Source organism: Aphanomyces astaci, assembly GCF_000520075.1.
Source record: "Aphanomyces astaci strain APO3 unplaced genomic scaffold supercont1.2, whole genome shotgun sequence".
NCBI lineage: Eukaryota > Oomycota > Saprolegniomycetes > Saprolegniales > Verrucalvaceae > Aphanomyces > Aphanomyces astaci.
Window position 1 is genome coordinate 96,879 of NW_009798265.1, and position 16,944 is coordinate 113,822.

The 16,944-nt window shown below is 51.2% G+C and overlaps 8 protein-coding genes across 9 annotated transcripts; 2 read left to right on the forward strand and 6 right to left on the reverse strand.

Annotated features, from left to right (window-relative positions):
• Window positions 1–35: 35 nt before the first annotated feature.
• Window positions 36–1,396, reverse strand: H257_00963. 2 transcript variants are annotated; one of them, XM_009823924.1, is made up of 7 exons: window positions 1,289–1,396; window positions 1,094–1,231; window positions 952–1,047; window positions 730–886; window positions 488–676; window positions 289–421; window positions 36–238 (listed from the first exon to the last, which is right to left on the reverse strand). In XM_009823924.1, the coding sequence occupies exons 1-7, from the start codon at window positions 1,376–1,378 to the stop codon at window positions 127–129; spliced, it is 915 nt and encodes a 304-aa protein (XP_009822226.1). In that variant the 5' UTR covers window positions 1,379–1,396; the 3' UTR covers window positions 36–126. The 2 variants fall into 2 exon arrangements, with proteins under 2 accessions (XP_009822226.1, XP_009822227.1); XM_009823925.1 differs by having other exon boundaries at window positions 36–421.
• A 94-nt stretch (window positions 1,397–1,490) lies between these two features.
• H257_00964 (hypothetical protein) lies at window positions 1,491–3,126 on the reverse strand. Its single transcript, XM_009823926.1, has one exon. It carries the CDS (start codon window positions 2,734–2,736, stop codon window positions 2,317–2,319), a length of 420 nt encoding a protein of 139 aa, XP_009822228.1. The 5' UTR covers window positions 2,737–3,126; the 3' UTR covers window positions 1,491–2,316.
• A 314-nt stretch (window positions 3,127–3,440) lies between these two features.
• H257_00965 (hypothetical protein) lies at window positions 3,441–4,706 on the reverse strand (the record flags this gene model as incomplete). The annotated part of the gene is made up of 3 exons (XM_009823927.1): window positions 3,441–4,087; window positions 4,138–4,390; window positions 4,461–4,706. 3 exons carry the CDS (start codon window positions 4,704–4,706, stop codon window positions 3,441–3,443), a joined length of 1,146 nt encoding a protein of 381 aa, XP_009822229.1.
• A 1,787-nt stretch (window positions 4,707–6,493) lies between these two features.
• Window positions 6,494–6,730, forward strand: H257_00966 (hypothetical protein; the record flags this gene model as incomplete). The annotated part of the gene is made up of 1 exon (XM_009823928.1): window positions 6,494–6,730. One exon carries the CDS (start codon window positions 6,494–6,496, stop codon window positions 6,728–6,730), a length of 237 nt encoding a protein of 78 aa, XP_009822230.1.
• Window positions 6,731–7,667: 937 nt separating this feature from the next.
• On the reverse strand, window positions 7,668–8,452 carry H257_00967 (hypothetical protein; the record flags this gene model as incomplete). The annotated part of the gene is made up of 3 exons (XM_009823929.1): window positions 7,668–7,868; window positions 7,936–8,070; window positions 8,150–8,452. The coding sequence occupies 3 exons, from the start codon at window positions 8,450–8,452 to the stop codon at window positions 7,668–7,670; spliced, it is 639 nt and encodes a 212-aa protein (XP_009822231.1).
• A 2,162-nt stretch (window positions 8,453–10,614) lies between these two features.
• Window positions 10,615–12,555, reverse strand: H257_00968 (hypothetical protein; the record flags this gene model as incomplete). Its single annotated transcript, XM_009823930.1, has 2 exons — window positions 10,615–10,940; window positions 12,315–12,555. The coding sequence occupies 2 exons, from the start codon at window positions 12,553–12,555 to the stop codon at window positions 10,615–10,617; spliced, it is 567 nt and encodes a 188-aa protein (XP_009822232.1).
• A 755-nt stretch (window positions 12,556–13,310) lies between these two features.
• H257_00969 (hypothetical protein) lies at window positions 13,311–14,658 on the reverse strand (the record flags this gene model as incomplete). The annotated part of the gene is made up of 4 exons (XM_009823931.1): window positions 13,311–13,430; window positions 13,897–14,251; window positions 14,474–14,529; window positions 14,644–14,658. The coding sequence occupies 4 exons, from the start codon at window positions 14,656–14,658 to the stop codon at window positions 13,311–13,313; spliced, it is 546 nt and encodes a 181-aa protein (XP_009822233.1).
• A 166-nt stretch (window positions 14,659–14,824) lies between these two features.
• Window positions 14,825–16,657, forward strand: H257_00970 (hypothetical protein; the record flags this gene model as incomplete). Its single annotated transcript, XM_009823932.1, has 1 exon — window positions 14,825–16,657. The coding sequence occupies one exon, from the start codon at window positions 14,825–14,827 to the stop codon at window positions 16,655–16,657; it is 1,833 nt and encodes a 610-aa protein (XP_009822234.1).
• Between the last annotated feature and the right edge of the window lie 287 nt (window positions 16,658–16,944).

Here is a 16,944-nt window from a genome sequence, read left to right on the forward strand (position 1 = left end):
GATATAACATCCTCCTTTCGTCACCACATTAGTCATATATCATGTTTAGCAGGATATAATATCCTCCTTTCGTCCAATATTATGTTTAGCAGGATATCATATCCTCCTTCGAACTAGTAGTATCTGTCAATCATGGCATTCAGCGGGAAAGAATACGCGGCAGGTGTTGTCATACACCGTCTTGGCCACGTCCTGTGGGTCCAGTCCGTGGATAGCGCTCACAACTTCGAGCACTTGGCTACATAGACATTCCCATGTCATTATACATGTACATACATAAGGATGTACATGATGGTGTTGGGCTCGTTGCGTCCCTTGACGCCCCTTCCGAGCTGGAACTTGTCGGGTTTGTTCGACTGGAACACTGTGCGGACGTGCGCGAAGCTCGCGTGCGTGGGCCGGACGTCGCACCACGGCGCATCTACCAACGTCATGTTCGTTCGAGTCAGTATTCCATGCAGCTACTATAGATTCCATGGATGGGTACCTGTCTCGAGCATGATGCGGTCAATGGGAATAGACTTTACGACGTCCAGGTTGTCCTGTGTCTTGAGCGAGCATCCGTTGATGCCGATGAAGAGGTCGAGGTCCACCAGTTGCTTGGCTTCGGCGGCGGACCCCGTGAACGAATGGACGACACCGTCGCGGAACGAGTCGCGGTGCCGCGAGATCATGTCTACGGACATGGGAAACATAGGAAACATGGAGATGGAAGTCGCCGCCTGGTACCGTAGAAGTCGGCGCCCGTGTTGCGGTTGTGCAGGAACAAGGGCAAGTTGGACACTTGTGCGAGCTCAAACTGCTTTTCAAAGTACAGCTGTTGCGTGGTGCGATCGCAGAATTCCAGTCGGTCGTAGTCCAACCCAAACTCGCCCACCGCCACCACCTGATGAGGGAAATCAGCGTCGTGTGTCGTCTTCGTTTCACATGGAAGGATGCGAAGAGATGTACCTTGCGGTCGGACTTGCCGTCTTGAATCAAATCATGCAAACCTTGCATGTACCCGTCAGGGTCGGCGATGAATTCGCTGCATCGAGTGGGATGGACCTATAGATGGGATGACGTGTACGGATGCATGAAGACCATTACGTACGCCCACAGTGCAGTGCAGTCGATCATGCGTGCGAGCCAATGCTAGCGCTTCCTTGCTCTCGGACAGGGATCCCCCGGTGATGATGATTTTCTCGACCTGCGACGTGAACGCGCGCTGCAGCATGTGCTCGAAGTCGTTCTACGAAGTCTGGGTCGTCATGAAGGATACATGTGTGCACCTTGCATTAACTAGTACCACATGCTTTTGCTTTCCTCGGTAAAGCCCCACGAACATTGGGTCCGCCAAGTTCGCGCCAATGTCAATCAACCGCACTCTCGCCGCCATGTTGCCTGACTTTCGTAGTACTGTACTAGAAGTACCCAACAAGACTTCGCTCCCATTTACTTCGAAATTCGAACTATGATGAAACCGTCAGGCTTAGTCTTAGTCGGGGAGTTTCAGTTCTCCATCGAGCCCGACTTGTCACCACCGATGGGAGCAGGTGCGTCCTTGCAGACGCTGAGCGCGCAGGATGTGGCGAGCCAGGTCACGCAGCTGGGAGATGCCTACAAGGGATATGCTGACCTCTTTGTTCATAACGGAATCGACGGCAGCATACTCGCCATCTTGACCGACAGCGACCTCGACGCACTGCTCATGGACGTAGGCATCCTGAGCAAATCGCACCGTAAGCTGTTGGGCATGCATCTTTCGAAGCTGAAACAACCTGTGAACACTCCGCCCTCCAATGCACCTCGCTTTCCAACGTTGGGTCCGTCCATACCAACCCATGTGACTCAACCACCGAGCATTCTGCTGGGCCGGCTCTTGGCGTACCAAGGCGTGCACTTGATCGATCCAGACGACCTCACTACAGTTCTCGACACCATTTGCAACGCCATCGCACCGTCTCAATGTGATGGTATATCAACGTACGACTGCTTTATCAACTACCGCGTGGCCAGCGAGAAGGCGGTCGCGGAGAAACTCTACCTCCATTTGAAGACGCGCAACCTCCATCCATTTCTCGACCGGATGAGCCTCAAGACTGGCGAGCCTTGGAAAGAAGGGTTCCTGCGCGGTCTCACCCAAAGCCGCCTCTTCGTCGCGCTGCTCTCGACCGCTGGCCTTGCCAAGTGTCGCGATGAGTCGGTGGACCACACCGCCGACAACCTCCTCCTCGAGTACGAAGTCGCCTTAGCGGTCGCAGATTCGGCGCCGTCGTCCTTCATGGTCCTTCCCATCTACGTGGCCGCCATGACAGGCGGTGGGTTCATCAAGTTTCAGGACTTTAGCGCAGATCTGTACGCGCCAACGCTGCACCCGCCAATGTCTCCTCGACCAGCCATCGACAAGGTGCCCCGGCGAAAGAGCATCGTCACGTCGGTCGCCATCGACCAACTGACTCTTGTGGAAGATTCGACTACTAAGCACCGTCGCCGGCATTCCACGGGAGCGGAGGCCCCAAAAGTGGCAGATGAAGCCAACCGGAAACTCACCTTGTCCGAGTCCGCCGCCGCGAACGTGCCAGAGCTGCTCCAAGCCGCCCGAAAGTTGGACCACGGGTCGACGTCGGCCTTGGAAATGCTCTTTGGTATGGCGCAGCGGTCCAAGCAGGCCGCCAAAATCACGGCGGCGGGCGGCTTGGCGGCCATGGTGGACGTGCTGGGAAAGCCCTCGGCCCTGGCAGAACACAAGGACATTGCCGCGGCAGTGCTATCGTTTCTCGCCCGTGCGTTGGTTCAACGGGGACGACAGGAAGGCATCGACGACGTGGCGTGGAAGGTGCTGCTGTCGGATCAAACCCACGCCATTCTGCTGTCGACATTGATGCACGGGTCCAACATCCAAACGCAGTACGTTGTCGTTGGTCTCATGCACTTGTCCAATTCGGACGCCATGGTCAAAGCACGGTTGCGCGAATGGAAAGACCTGCAGAAATGCTTGCAACGCTTGGCGGTGGAAGGGTCCGTCGTACAGCGAGATGCGTGTCAAGAACTGCTTCGATGATCGCGTTTGGAAAAAAGCTACCTGATCATCCCCCATATTTAATCATTAGGTTTCTAAATCAATTGGTAACTTTTTTCGGAAGATAGGTCTTATCTCTGGAAGTACGTGTTGGTTTCGGTTGGTCAGCGACGTATTAATCAGCCGAGATCACATTTCGAAAATGTAATCCCTGCTGATTTGGATGTATTGACCTGATCAGCCACCACCTCATTTCCAAAATACCGCCAAAGTACGACAATATGGAAACAACGAAGCAGGTGGAACCAAACTACACAAAATACAATTCGAGTACAGTATTTATTTAAATATTTTATGTACCATACTTTATTCAAGTCAACATGTTTTGTATTAATATTTTTAAATGCACATTTAAATGCATGCGACTCATAGGAGGTACCTAGCGCAAGGTTGGAGAGTTGTTTTGCGATGGAAGGCGGCGAGAGTATGGCGAATCATTCAACGAAGACATGCGGCGTCCAATCGCACTCCCCATGAGGTCTCGTTCCCCACGACGGCGACGGGAGCGCCGTTGAGTTTCGTTGCGCCTGTCGATGTACGCCTTGGACATGGATTGGTAACGAGCAAGGACTGAGCGGTACGTGACACGGTCGTTCGCACGAAGGGGCATCAAGGTTACATGATAGTTGGTCAACGCAAAGGTCAACCGCAGGATCCCGTCGAATATGTCGTGGCCCCAGGTAAACGTTGCGTACGACACCTTCCACAGCTGACACACGCGACCAAAGTAGTTCTCAACCACGACTCTGTCCGAGGACACGCGTTTGTTTCGGTTGAGGTCGTCGGTGTCCAAAGCCCCGCCGGTAGGCTTCTTCTTTGGATAGATTCCCCGAGTATGATGCATGATGCCGACGTAGCCTTTGTCGACCAAGCAAGCCCAGTAGCCGCGGTGGTCGTCAAACTGTTCCCCGACATCGTTTATAGCCATCTCGGTCTCCATCTTGGCCAAGCTCGTGCGGTGCACGGTCAAGCGGTCCATGAACATGGTCAGGTCGTTCACTGACCCTGGACAATGGTCGCTCATGTCTACGCACAGGCGTTCGGGTGACACCGATGCTTCAACCTTCAACCCGTACAGCTTGTGCTTGCCACTAAAATAGTGACGCTGCTCGTTGAAGCGGCCCTTCGGCGCTCAGCTGGTTTGAATTTGACATCCGTCGCGTAGAGGGCGTAGGTGTAGTTAGCGAAGACGACATCTTTGTTGCGTAGGTCGGTCATGCTTGGCATCTTGATGAAGTGCCGGAAAAAGATGGGCTCGACGACTGCGATCACCTTGGTGATGAGCTTTTGGAACGTGGGGGCCTTGAACTTGAAGTGCGTTGCGTGCATCTCTCACGACTGATAGTGCTTTAGGACCGTTAATGTCATAAAAAATGCATCCTTCGGACTGGTTGGTGACTTCTTGCCGCAGCCAGCAGTCCAGCGCGTTGTCAGGGCACTCTGCGGCACTGGTGAAGTTGCACATGGTTTTAAAACCATCACATCCCGAGTCTTCCAGGATGGCGTCGATGATGGGATGCGCGGACTCGCTTAAGTCGTCGTGCTGGTCGATGGTGTCCCCATGCATGCGGAGGCATTCGGCCAAGTTAATTTGGTCCACAGCATGCTGCTCTTGCAGGGATTCGATGATGGAAGTGACGCGCATTGACAACAGGATGCAAAGTGTGCAAATGAAGTGGACTGTGAGCTCTTTTGATTAGCCTTATGTCGTCACCATTCATGTTGGCGGGAATTTCATTGCAGTTGCTGGCCAATAATATTGTTGAAATTTGTGCTCTCCAAAGTTCGGTGTAAAGGACCTGCTTGGTTAGTTAGTTGGTATATTGTCAGCATGATTGTCGTTTACTATGTTTGAGAGTCTTTTGGAATTTTGGCAATATTTCATTCATAAATCAAGTAGCTTCCAAATTGGTTGGTATGTTGCATAATGGTGTCATATTTGCAAATTGTGCAAGTATGTTTTGGAAGGGAACTTGTAATTTGGCAGTAAGTCACCAATTCGATCGGGAGCCTATTACACGTCTGTTTGTATTATTAATAATACCTGTTGCTGCAGTAAGTACTGCTGCAGGAATGCGCCACATAAATAGACCCATACAGTTTTTGAGGCGCAACTCTTGGCCTATCACAGTGTCGTAAAAACTAAATGAAACAAACGATAGCTTATGATTGGCGGAATATTTTGACATACGATTTGCCGCCATCCGGGCTTTGTGGCGTTCAAAATCACCTCAAACCTGAATTGACACCACGCCAGTTGAATAGACCCAACCGCGCTTCAGGTAAAAATACACGCATATCCAAGATATCTAGGACCTAGTACATAACCTTCACAACTACTAGAAACACAAAACCTCGCTAAACCTCAGTAAGGATGGGTCGTGGACCGCTTCTGACCGTTGTTGAAGTCAGCACGGTTTTGGCGCACCGAGACCATGGTTTCACTCACCGTGCCATTGCAGAGCACGTCGGAAGGTCCACGAAGGCCATATGGATGGTAATCGACCAGCGTGAGGCCTATGGAAGCAACTTCAAGCGCCAAAAACGGCAAAACTGATTGGGCGGGAACTTCGGCGCCTCATTCGATAGGCATGCAAGACCGGGTTGTCGGCAAAAAGCCTCGCGACAAACCTGATTATCGGCAAAACGCCTCGCGAAAAGCCTGGTTATCGAGGCCTCGTTGCGAACGTGTCAGCGCAGGCTTCAAGGCTCAGTGAATATGGAGTACGTCAAGCATAAATGCATGCCCATGCTCATGAAAAGCCACAAGATTGTTGGGTTGGAGCATGCGACGAAGTATCTGTAGGATCCACCATTTATCCCGAAATTATATGGTCGGACCAGAAACGATTCAACTTGGATGGCCCTGACGGTCTCTACTATTACTGGCACGACTTTCCGAAGGAACCGGATACCTATTTTTCCCGCAGGAACAGAGGAGGTGGAGTGATGGTTTGGGGTGCAATTTCGGCTTCTGGTTTGAGTGAATTAGCATTTCTGACAGGCAACCAGAATTCAGTATATTATCGTAATACTCTTGGACATTATCAGTTTCCATTTGCACATGAACATTATGCTCCAGACTTTGTTTTTATGCAAGATGGAGCTTCAATTCATACTTCGAAGTATACAGTACTACAGCATTTTTGAAGGACGAAAATGTCACCCTTTTTGATCACCCATCACTCTCTCGGGATTTGAATCCGATAGAAAACTTGTGGGGTACACTGGCACGTCAAGTTTACACAAACGTGCGACAGTAGAGAGGTTTAGCAACTCATCTTTATCATTACCCTCAAGTGTTTCTGCCAAAAGCGGAAGTGTGCCTGTCAAAACTACTGCGAAACGTTATTCCAAATCATTGGATTTGAAGGATTGTGAGGACAACCATCATTGTCCTCACATACCATTTTCACTAACATCAACCCAACCATGGCCACCCCGACCAAGCGACGCAATTTCACCGAAGAGGAAGACATCATGCTACTTCAGCAAGTCACGCTGGAAATGCCGTTTCAAGCACGACGTGGCCAAGTCATGGAGCGTTGGGCTGAAGTAGCGTCGGGATTGAACACAGCCGATGAATTCAGACGCACGGACATCGATGCCAAGAAAGCATGTAACCATTTCATACTCCTTCTCGATGCCCATCGAAAGGACAACAACTAGTCCCAACAAGCGTCCGTGTTGCAGAGGACGTTGGTGAGAAGGTGGTCCTCCTAGGCGACCTGTTGGCGGCGTACGATGACGTGAAGGGCACCGAAGCGCGGCGCGCCGAAGCAAATCGACACGCGGCGGAACATAACTTCAGGTGCTACAATAACTTGGGCACAAATTCAATAGGAGCTTGTTTTACAGCTTTTTATTCTACTAGATTAATTTTCTTTACTTTTTTAAGTGAAACAAATGCTCATAAAAATGTGATATTACATGCGCATGATGCTCCTTTTAGAATGGCTATTCCTTTAGCTATATTAGAAAATGGAAGCGATGGGGAGCCAAATTCGTGCCGAAGCTCTCGAATCCTTGGGAAAACGAAAACGGGACAAAGACGGTGACGACACTGTCGCAGGTGGAGGTAAATTCATGACTGTTTTTACGCTCATGCATAAGCAAGTCCAAGCTGACCTTGAGTTTCAACGTAAAAAGTTTGAAAGTGAAGTGAATGAACGTCGTTTGGACCGCCAGCTTTTGGCAGAACAACTTCGCCAGAAGCAGGAATCAATGGCTGAACAATTTCATCAGAGCAATCATTGATTATTAGTCGACTTTTCGACTAATAATTAACAAGGATTGAAATTATATTAGATTTCAATTATCTGTAACGTGTCGAGGTATTGGCGTAAGGTTGGAGGCGCCAAGTTAAAAAATTCGGTAATATGGTTTCCACGGAAATAGCAGCAATGATAATTGGTTAGCAGCATTGCAATATCAACTACCTTAGCCACAGGGGAGAGTCGGACTTTCGATAACATTTTAAAGGAAATGTATGCCCAGAGCGTCTTTACCAGCTTGAAGTTCCATTCCACTGATTGTCGAACGTGGCTCATCCACTTGTTGAACTGCTCTTTTTCGTTGCTGAGATCAATGCCCTTTAATCCCGAAATCAAGTAAGGCACAATTCCATACGCTGGATCGCCATACATCGATTTCCCCTAAAACACGTTTCGGCGCCCCCCAGGTACTTGTACCCGCTCTCACGCAGCATGGTCGCATCGTAGCGCCGACCTTCGACCGGGCCAAAAACGTGCACGCAGATACCGTCAGGGGCAGTGACTCCCTGATAGTTGTGGCAGTGGTTGCGCTTCTGCCCGCTGTAAAACATTTTGTAGGTTAGAGCCATCTCCCATCGCTGTGATGCGGTATGTTTGGACTTTGGTGCCGTCGATGAAGCCAAACACGCTTGAAAGTGGCGCCCCTTTGGAGGTGACAGCAGTGCAGTACCGATCAATGTTCTTGGCAACGAGATTTTGGTTGAAATACAGCAAAGTCCCCCACTGCGCGTACAACTCGTTGATGTGCATGAAATGTCACACACAAGGCGGAACGCGATCATCCAAAGGTTTTAGTCATAGTGTGGAACCGAACGGGGAACACCAACCGACCCAACAACACACTCATGGTCTCGTCCCGGTGCACTCGGACGCGGTTCTGCGTGATGATCACTGCAGGAAAACCAAGAACAAAGCCCAACTGCTTGATACCAGCGATGTCAAAACGATAGTCCAGGATAGCAGTGACGTCAGTTGTCGTCTCGAGCGAGAAACGTATTTCGGGGATGAGAGGTCGTTCCATGACATAGGTAGCCATTAGTGCAAGCAAGGTCGCTCGTTGGCGCGGAGTCTTGGCGAAGGGGACAAGCTGCATGAGGTTACGCTGTGTGATTGACATGGTCACGGTACCGATATGGCAACACCAGCATCCAACGAATGTATCCGTGCTTATCCGGATTAATGTGATGACAAGGATGGCGAAAGAGTTGCGAAACGAATAATATTTTTTCATTATCCTTGTCGCCGAATTTGTCGAATGTTTGAGGATGAGGGTAATGTAAAGATGAGTTGCTAAACCTCTCTAGTATCAGAGCATTCCAGCCCGCATCACCGCCATCAAGGCTGCCTGGTCGGGAATTGGCCAAAACCTTAGACTCTAATCTTCTGGCGCGGGTGAAATTTTGACGCTGTCCATAAATTATGAACTACAGCTCGTAGAATGTTAAATTGTACATCAATCGCTTCGTCAAAATTTGTCGATAAATTGTGAACTACAACTCGTAGAATGTTAAATTGTACATCAATCGCTTTGCCTATTGATAGGTAGGAAGATGTGCCTTGGCCTGAAGTGTAGAATAGTTTGTGTCAAACGTGAACGACCAAAAATGGGGTGGGTCTATTCATGTGGCGCGAACTGTACTAGTATTATTTTCTGCGACGGTGATGATTACGGGTATGCGATGCCACGCAGCGAAAAAAATGTGTTGGTCCCTTAGTGAAGGGCTCAGCCTGTAGACCATCTGCTACTAAATCCATATCATTGTATGTGTTGTTGGTTCATCCATGATGTTGCTTCGTGACTCGGGGAATGCCCTTTGACAATAAGCTAAAACAGTACTTCGTAGTAGTCTATGCGTAATAGATGTGAAATACTAGTGTTGACACGGCATGAGATTAACGCAGCATGCGAATTTACGCTGGCATCCTCGCGACGACATCAACTCGACCGACGGACAACTATGCCTGACGTCTTTTACACGAAGACAGGCCTTCCATCTGAGTTTGTCTTCAACCTGTGGCGTGGTACGGCCACGTGGATCCCGATCGTATGTGATACCCTCCCACACTCAAACGCGAATATAGAAAGATGCAAATCAACTAGCGTGTGGTTGATATCCGTTAGTCGTTGGCAACTGACGATCGTCAAATTCGCCCATCGTGGGTGGAATTCTTGAATTTGCGCGGTATGGGTATAACATTGCGAGGTTTGTCGCCGCGAAACGGGGTGAAGTACAAGAGACCATCGCGGATGAAATAGCGATGGAGTAATGACACATAACGGTCTGGCTTTTATGAAGCAGGCGCCGTTAATGCCGACAAAAGCGCGGAACACGTAGAATCCAAGGCGTAAACTGATGCGGTTCTGGAGGTCGGAATTGAGGAACCCGGCAGTGTTGAGGGTGAGGTTGGGGCGCCGAGAGAGGGCGTCGGCAAGGATGTTCTCCTGACCGGGTTTTTATTGGACGGTGAAGGTAAACTCAGCGAAGAACGCAAGCCATCGTTCCATTCTCTGCGAGAGGTGCGGCGAGTTGATCGCCGTGTGGAGGGAGGCGTGATCAGTCTACATAACGAAGGGCTTCCTACCAATCAGGTAGATGCAGAATTTGGTGAGGGCGTACTTCATCGACAGAAGTTCGAGGTCGTGAACGGGGTAAGAGCGTTCCACCGGAAGGAGTTGGCGGCTTTGATATGACCGTCCGCGTCGGCTTGCATCAGGCTACATCCAATCGCGAACTTAAATGCATCGCACACAACCGAAAATGGACGCCCAAAGTCTGGAAGCACCAGACTGGGAGCGCTTTGCAGGCGGAGGGCATCGAAGGTTGATTGACAGGAGTCCTCCCACACCCAAGGAGCGACTTTGACCAAAAGACGAATCAACGGCTGGGCGAGGTCGGCGAAGTTGCCGAGTATTTGTAGAGTATTTGTGAAGGTAGGTAGCTAAGCCTAACCACCGCCGAAGGTCGTTGACGGAGGATGGGGCGGGTCAGTCCACGATGGCCTGAATCCTGTCGGGGTCAGCCCCGACAGCCACGTACACCCACCAAGTCACCGAGAACACGGATTTCGTCCACGAAGGTAGGTCTACTGTGCTGTGAAATACTTTCGTGGACATGTCCGGCGGCCTTGCGCGCCGCAAAGAACATGTCGATGACATCTACTCTCGGGGAAGCGGTCACTGCCGCGTGAAACAGTACTTCGTGCCCGGTAAGAGGTCAATCTCGTGTCGTACTCCTTTGTGGATGGGAGTCGATTGGGAACTTCGTCGGGAAGTCGTCCTCAAACTCGCGGAGGAGATCGAAATACGGGTTCGTATGGAGGAAATCCCACGTCTTGGATTTCGCTGGTGGTGATAGAACCCGAATTGTCCGCCGTGGATGTCGAGAGGAGATCCAATTCCTCGTCAATGGATATCATAGCGATATCTCGGATCTCTTGGGCACAGAGGGACGCGGCAAACGCGTTGAAACTCATCTCCGGCAATACCAGGATCTCGGATGATGTCCGACGCAACTCGTCCAGGTTGCACGCTTCACAAACAAGTGTATCAACGGCGATTGTCTGTGACGAAGGCGGGCTAGGGACGGCGATGGCAAAGGGCGAATCTGCGTCGAGAACAGAAGTCGACACCAGAGTCGAGACTTGCGAACCAAGCTGTGTTGGGGCCAGAAAACGTGGCGAGGCGGGACAAGGGGCGAGTTCATTACAAATCGCCACAATGGCAAGGTTGGCTAGGGGAGTCGAAAGAGGGGACTTGTCGGCAGCACGCGAATCCAGGGTTGTTGGTTGTGATGCTAAGTCACCTTGTTAATGGTCTTGGCTTGCCAGTCAATCCAGGGTTGGTGAGATTCCAACCACGACACACCCAAGATGAGATCCCATTGCTCATCGAGATCGATCATGAAGAAGGATTCGAAGGAGTCGAAATCATCGAACTGGATGGCGAGTTCAGTCACAACGCGGGGTTGAGACGTGAGTGACCGTCAGCCATATTCACCAGACCCGATCGGAGTTGTTCGATCGGGGGAGGACAGAGCGGCTAGCGTAGTTGTTAGACGCTCCACAATCGATCAGAACAGTGAGTCTGGCGCGCCACACAGTTCCAATGGACCCAGTACATCCCCATTAGGCCGCCTCGCGCCTATTGGGAACGACAGATTTCCGCCCCATCGGGGTTCTGGAAAGAACGGGACTGGGTACGCGATGGACCGCGCGAAATGCAGTTGCGGGAGCCAGAGGGGGGGTGCTGGGGACGCTGGCGGTCGGAATTTAGATGGCGGGGGGAACGCCAAGCCCGACACAGATGACCCACCCGACCGCAGTTAAAACATTTGCGGTCTTCAATTGCATGAGCTACCACTGAAACTTCGATTCGGAGGGACTCGTGCGCCCGTGGACGAGCGTCGATGAAAACGACTTTTAGAGCTCGATTCAATCAGCGGCTTCGAACGTGGTGGGATATTCGCGGAAGATTTGAGTCGGCACTGGGCCTTGGTTCAACCAGGACATGAATACAGTGACACAAATCGCTTCAGGGAACGATTCTTCATCGTTGATGTTCGCTGTTAAGAAGAGAAGGTCGTGGATGCACTCTTACAGGGAGCGCTTTCCTTGTTTGGATTCAAGACACTTGGTGCGATAGAAAAAATAGCTATTGGGAGGCATGAACGTGGACTTCATTTCATTCATGAAGTTATTGAGGGAGGATAAGCACCAGGGGTCCATGAGGCGTTTGGAAAACGCACAGTCTTCGACACGACCCTTCAAGTGCGACATCGCGAATGCAACTTGACTGTCGACATCCACGATACGCTGTGCGTACGCAGTCGTCTAAACTTAGAGGATCCAGCGGGGGAGTTTGTCAGACTCGCTACGCCAAATGTCGTGACCTCGATTTTTATGGACTTTAGACGAAAGGGTTTTTGCTCTTGAGAGGTATGGAGCAGGAACGTCAAGCTCGAGTGACTTTTTAAAGGTACCACAATGGGCTATCATGGTGGGCATCGGGCATTCGAGAGCCGCATAAACCGCAGTCAGGGAAGTGACGGCGTCCGTGACGGCTTGGTGGATAAGTCGACCGATGAACTCCACGAGACGAGCTTGGTTCTCAGGGGGAAGACCGCCGTCAAAGGCTGCAGTGTCTTGTTCGCCGAACATCAGGTACATGCGGTCGAGAAGCAGTTGATGAGCTGGCGTAATGGAGGTGGAGAATGAAGACATAGGCCGTGGACGAACGTTGAGTGTTACCAGACGTAAACGTGCGTGCGCAGAGGAAGTTGCAGTAGTTGGCAAATTGAAAAGTGAATTGGTAGCGTTATGACAATGTAACGCTAGAGCTAACCAAAGCAGGGCCAGCCATCTTGATCTCTTGAACAGAAAACAAGGGTGGTCCAAAGCAAAGGCGCGACGGGCCTTTTCTGTTTCCTTGACGCATAGCGACGTCGTTGGCCTCTTGTGGGTTCGGGTCTGAGTTATTTTTTAACCAGTGGCGTTGTATGGCCTCGTGGATCCGGAACTGTGACATCGGTCTTCATTGTGACCCACTTGGCGGTACGACGATCGCGTTGGTTATCCGTCAGAAGCACGCGCTTCGCCGACACTTGGACTGGCGTTCCAACCGCTCTCTCGTTGGCACACGGCGTTAGCGTCTTCGGTGTTGGAATTTTGTAAAATGCACTTTCGTGCAAAAGATTAAGGGTGAGTCTGGATGTCAATGAAAATGCTAAAATGTTCGATGTTTTGGCAATTTCTAAGAAATCGGCAAAAATATAGAATTATCTGTCTGGATCCAAGATTTGGAGAATTCAACACTATGCCAATTATCTCGTTTTTCGCCAAAAATCTAAAAAAGGTTAGTAGGCAGGCGTTCATAACAAAACTCATGCTCTTGTTGAATCCACATGTGAAAGGGGGGTTCTCTCGAAGGTCGTCGTCATGGCGGTGCGGCGTGCCTTGAACACCTGGTGAAGCGTCTGCTAGAGCTGAATACATCCGTTGACCAGTGGCATGCGAAGCCGACCTCCAGTGCCCCATCTGCCGGCAGGTGTTGACATAGGCGGGGTTTCCGAAGGGTATTTGACGATGCACCACGTCGACTAACTGTAAATACCACTCAATCATTGGTTTCATGTGAGATGAGACTGCATCCTTCCTGGTAAGGTTGTCTAGATGAAGAAGGGGAGTCACTGCAATTGTTCCACCTCAACACGACCACTGCGGCTGTTGTTATGCATCGTTCATACGAAACTACAGTAGGGGGGCACCATTGCCAGTTCGAGCGATACACGGCTCGTACATCGACAGGGATGCGTTCTCCGCCCGGTCCGCGATGGCATGGGGGTCACAACGATGAGACCTGACTTGCCAGCTCTCGCAAATATCAAGTTCATAGAGTCGAACTGATCCGTCCAATTTGAAGACAGAAGTCGACCTTTGTCGGACGATTCACTGTGGCCATCCAGCACTATCGAGCGAACGATATTTTGGTGGCGCCAACTCATGCACGTGGTTGTTCCTCTTGGACAGTGGTTTTGTTGTGTTATGCAACCATCAAGGACGTACGTCGGCAGAGTTGAGGGCGGTGAACCCCCTTCCAACAAATGATCCGAGACGCGGTGATTTACATGCAAGGCGACGCTTGGTTATGTAGTTGACACTGGAGATCCATGTTGGCCGAAGCGTCACTGAATTCTTGTAAAACGATTTTTGGTCTGACGCGGCCGCTTGCTTGGCCGTGCGAAAAAGCAAGCGGCCGCGCACCATTTCATGCAACAGTGACCCACTCGGTGTGGACAAGCTCAGAGCGTTATTACGATCTAGGGCAGACCGCGTGTCAGTGCAGGTTGGAACTTGCGTTCGATGCCTGTACGTGATAAGGCACCAGTGGGGGGGCGGTAGCTGCCACGCGTCGCTCGACCTGTTGGACACGGACGGTGGCTGCTCACGACGAAGTCGACGCCACTATGTAGCTCCGTGTTTCGACGTTATTCAACGACGCGTTTTGGCTTGGTGTATGTCTCCAGTCATAATCACAAGCAGCTGCCTCCGCCTACAAAGCGGCCCAAGCCACCACAACTCAAGTCGGACGGATGTTCCACCCACTTTGGCATGTATCAATCAATGAAGAATCCAAACGTACCCCTCTTGGCCACACAGTGCGACGTGGCTCCCGACCTGCGAGCTGCTACCAGATTCCTACATCACACGTAGGTTATCCACCAACAACACTGGCTGCCACGACGCACTCTGGTGCTCTAGTGATAACCTTGAGCTTACAACGCGTTATCATTTCATCATCGTATTGTCGACATCAGTCAGCTGCATGAACCTTGACTTCGCTATAAATAAGTTGATACCAATGTATGTAGGTTGGTCCATCTCGTCTACAGATAAGTAAGATGTGCGGGGGTGGACTCACTACACACAGTGTGTTGAAAAGGTTATTTATACCCAACCAACCGTAATCATATTCCCAACTGTCCCCAACCTCATGCAAATGGCAGTAGCGCCGTCGGACGCTGCGTATACTGAGCACTCCTCCGTGAGCATCACCAGTTGGCCGTGGCTGCGGCGATGCATCTTTTCCTTCGTCGTGATCAAACACATCGTGTCGGCACTGTATTTGGTCGCCCAGATAGCCATCATGTATAAGATGGACGCGGCCGAGAAACTCGCGACCCGCGTGATCGCCATACCGAGCACCATAGTCGCGTACATGGTGCTGACCGGGCTGCACATGGCGCTACTTGTGCAGCACTGCCTTTATCCTCGGCAAACATCTCGCAGCAGCCCCGCTGTGTTAACTTCGTCTGGACTAGTTAGGGCCACACTCTTTCGTTGGGTCGGCAGCGATGGGTTTATGATCTTGTACAACGTGATCGAACTGACCTGCCAGAGCTACGAAGCGTTTGCGATTTCGCAGCAGCTGGTCAACCACGTCGTCGTGGCCACGTACGTGGGGTTTGTAGCTCTTCATGCTATGGTCACACCGCTGTTCTTTGCCACGCGGCACACGGCCACCAAGATCGTCATGGTTAACTGGACGTCCAGCGTGTGCAGCTTTGTCACGTCTAGCGTCGTGCATATATTTGGGATTGTTATTCCCCTCGTGCGGTACGTGTGGCTGGACCCAAACCTAGCCCGAAACCCACTCTTCCTCGTGCGGGAAGTCAAGTACGCCCGGTACAACCTGGTTACGTCCGTGGGTGATTGGGTTGCAAAGTGCGGGATTCAATTGGGCTCGATTGTGTCGCTGTGGCGGCTCATGCATTCGTTGCGCATCGCCACCAAAACCCAAAGACGCGGTAGCCCGCTTACGAAGCAGCCCTCGATGCAAACCCCCCAAGCCTTGTTGAGATTGAACCGTTACGTCAGACTGTACATTGTGGGCAGCTCCCTCTGGGGCGCCGTGCTGTTGGTGTCGCTTGCTCACACGAATTGGTACCGCCAGCCGTGCCCGACCACTTGCCAAGCGTTCACTACACCTCTATGGGACACGACATGCCAATGCCTCTACGCGCATGTGAATTGCGCGACACTAAACGTCAACGACGTGGACAAGGCACTGGACGCCAGCCTCCTCGGACCGACCTTGTTTGCTATCCTCATCAGCCGCTGTGACCTTCCAAGTGGCGTCCGCAATGCGACGCTGCACCAATTCCCCGCTTTGTATTACTTTGGCGTCAAGTTCACCAACACCACGACGTGGCCAGACCAAGCGTCGCTGCCCCCAGCAGTAAACTTCGTGGCTTTTCGATACATGCCGCTACGGACGCTCCCGTCGATTTTGCTCGAAAACCTCCCGGCTACGTTAACCTCTATGACTGTGTCCAACCTCCCACTACGCGACGCGTTTGAGCTTCCAACATCATGGACGTCGGTGACACGGCTATGCTTGGCCAATGTCAGCCTCTCGATGCTGTCGCCGGACGTCCTACAAAGCATGGACGTGAACAAGCTGTTTCTGTATCACAATGCGTTGACGACGTTGCCAACTCGGTTGCAAGACATGCCAAAGCTCAGTATCGTCGACGTGTCGGGGAACGAGTTTACAAAAGCGCCGTGGAATTTGCTCAACGACCAGCGTCGCACGCTGCTTTTGTGTGACAACCCCCTGGACGACCCCCGTGTCCCCGACACCACCGATGAGACCATTCGTCAAGCCTACATCAAGACGTTCCAAGCTTCTTGTGCGAGTCCGTGCGCCCCTCTATGTTATCCCCATTTAGTTGGCGACCACGAGTGTCAACTATCGTGCTTCAACGCCGCCTGCAACTACGACAATGGTGACTGCGATGAATTTGGGTTTGATCGACTGGAGTAAAAAACGTTAAATTAATAATAAATGTCCGAACCTCGAATAAAGTAAGTATGCGGAATCGACAAAAGGGCAAAATGACAATTCCATGCAAATTTCACGCTTTCCACACTAATTGTTGGTAACGTTATGCAAAATGTTTTCCGGCTACTCTGGTATGTCCGGATAGAGAGCTTCAATTTTCAAAAAGCGCGGGGCAATACATAGTCTTGCAGTGGTGCCGCCGATGAATGACGGACATGTGAGCAAGAAAACATGGCAAGAAGCACGATGCCAGTTCCGACGGGGAACTA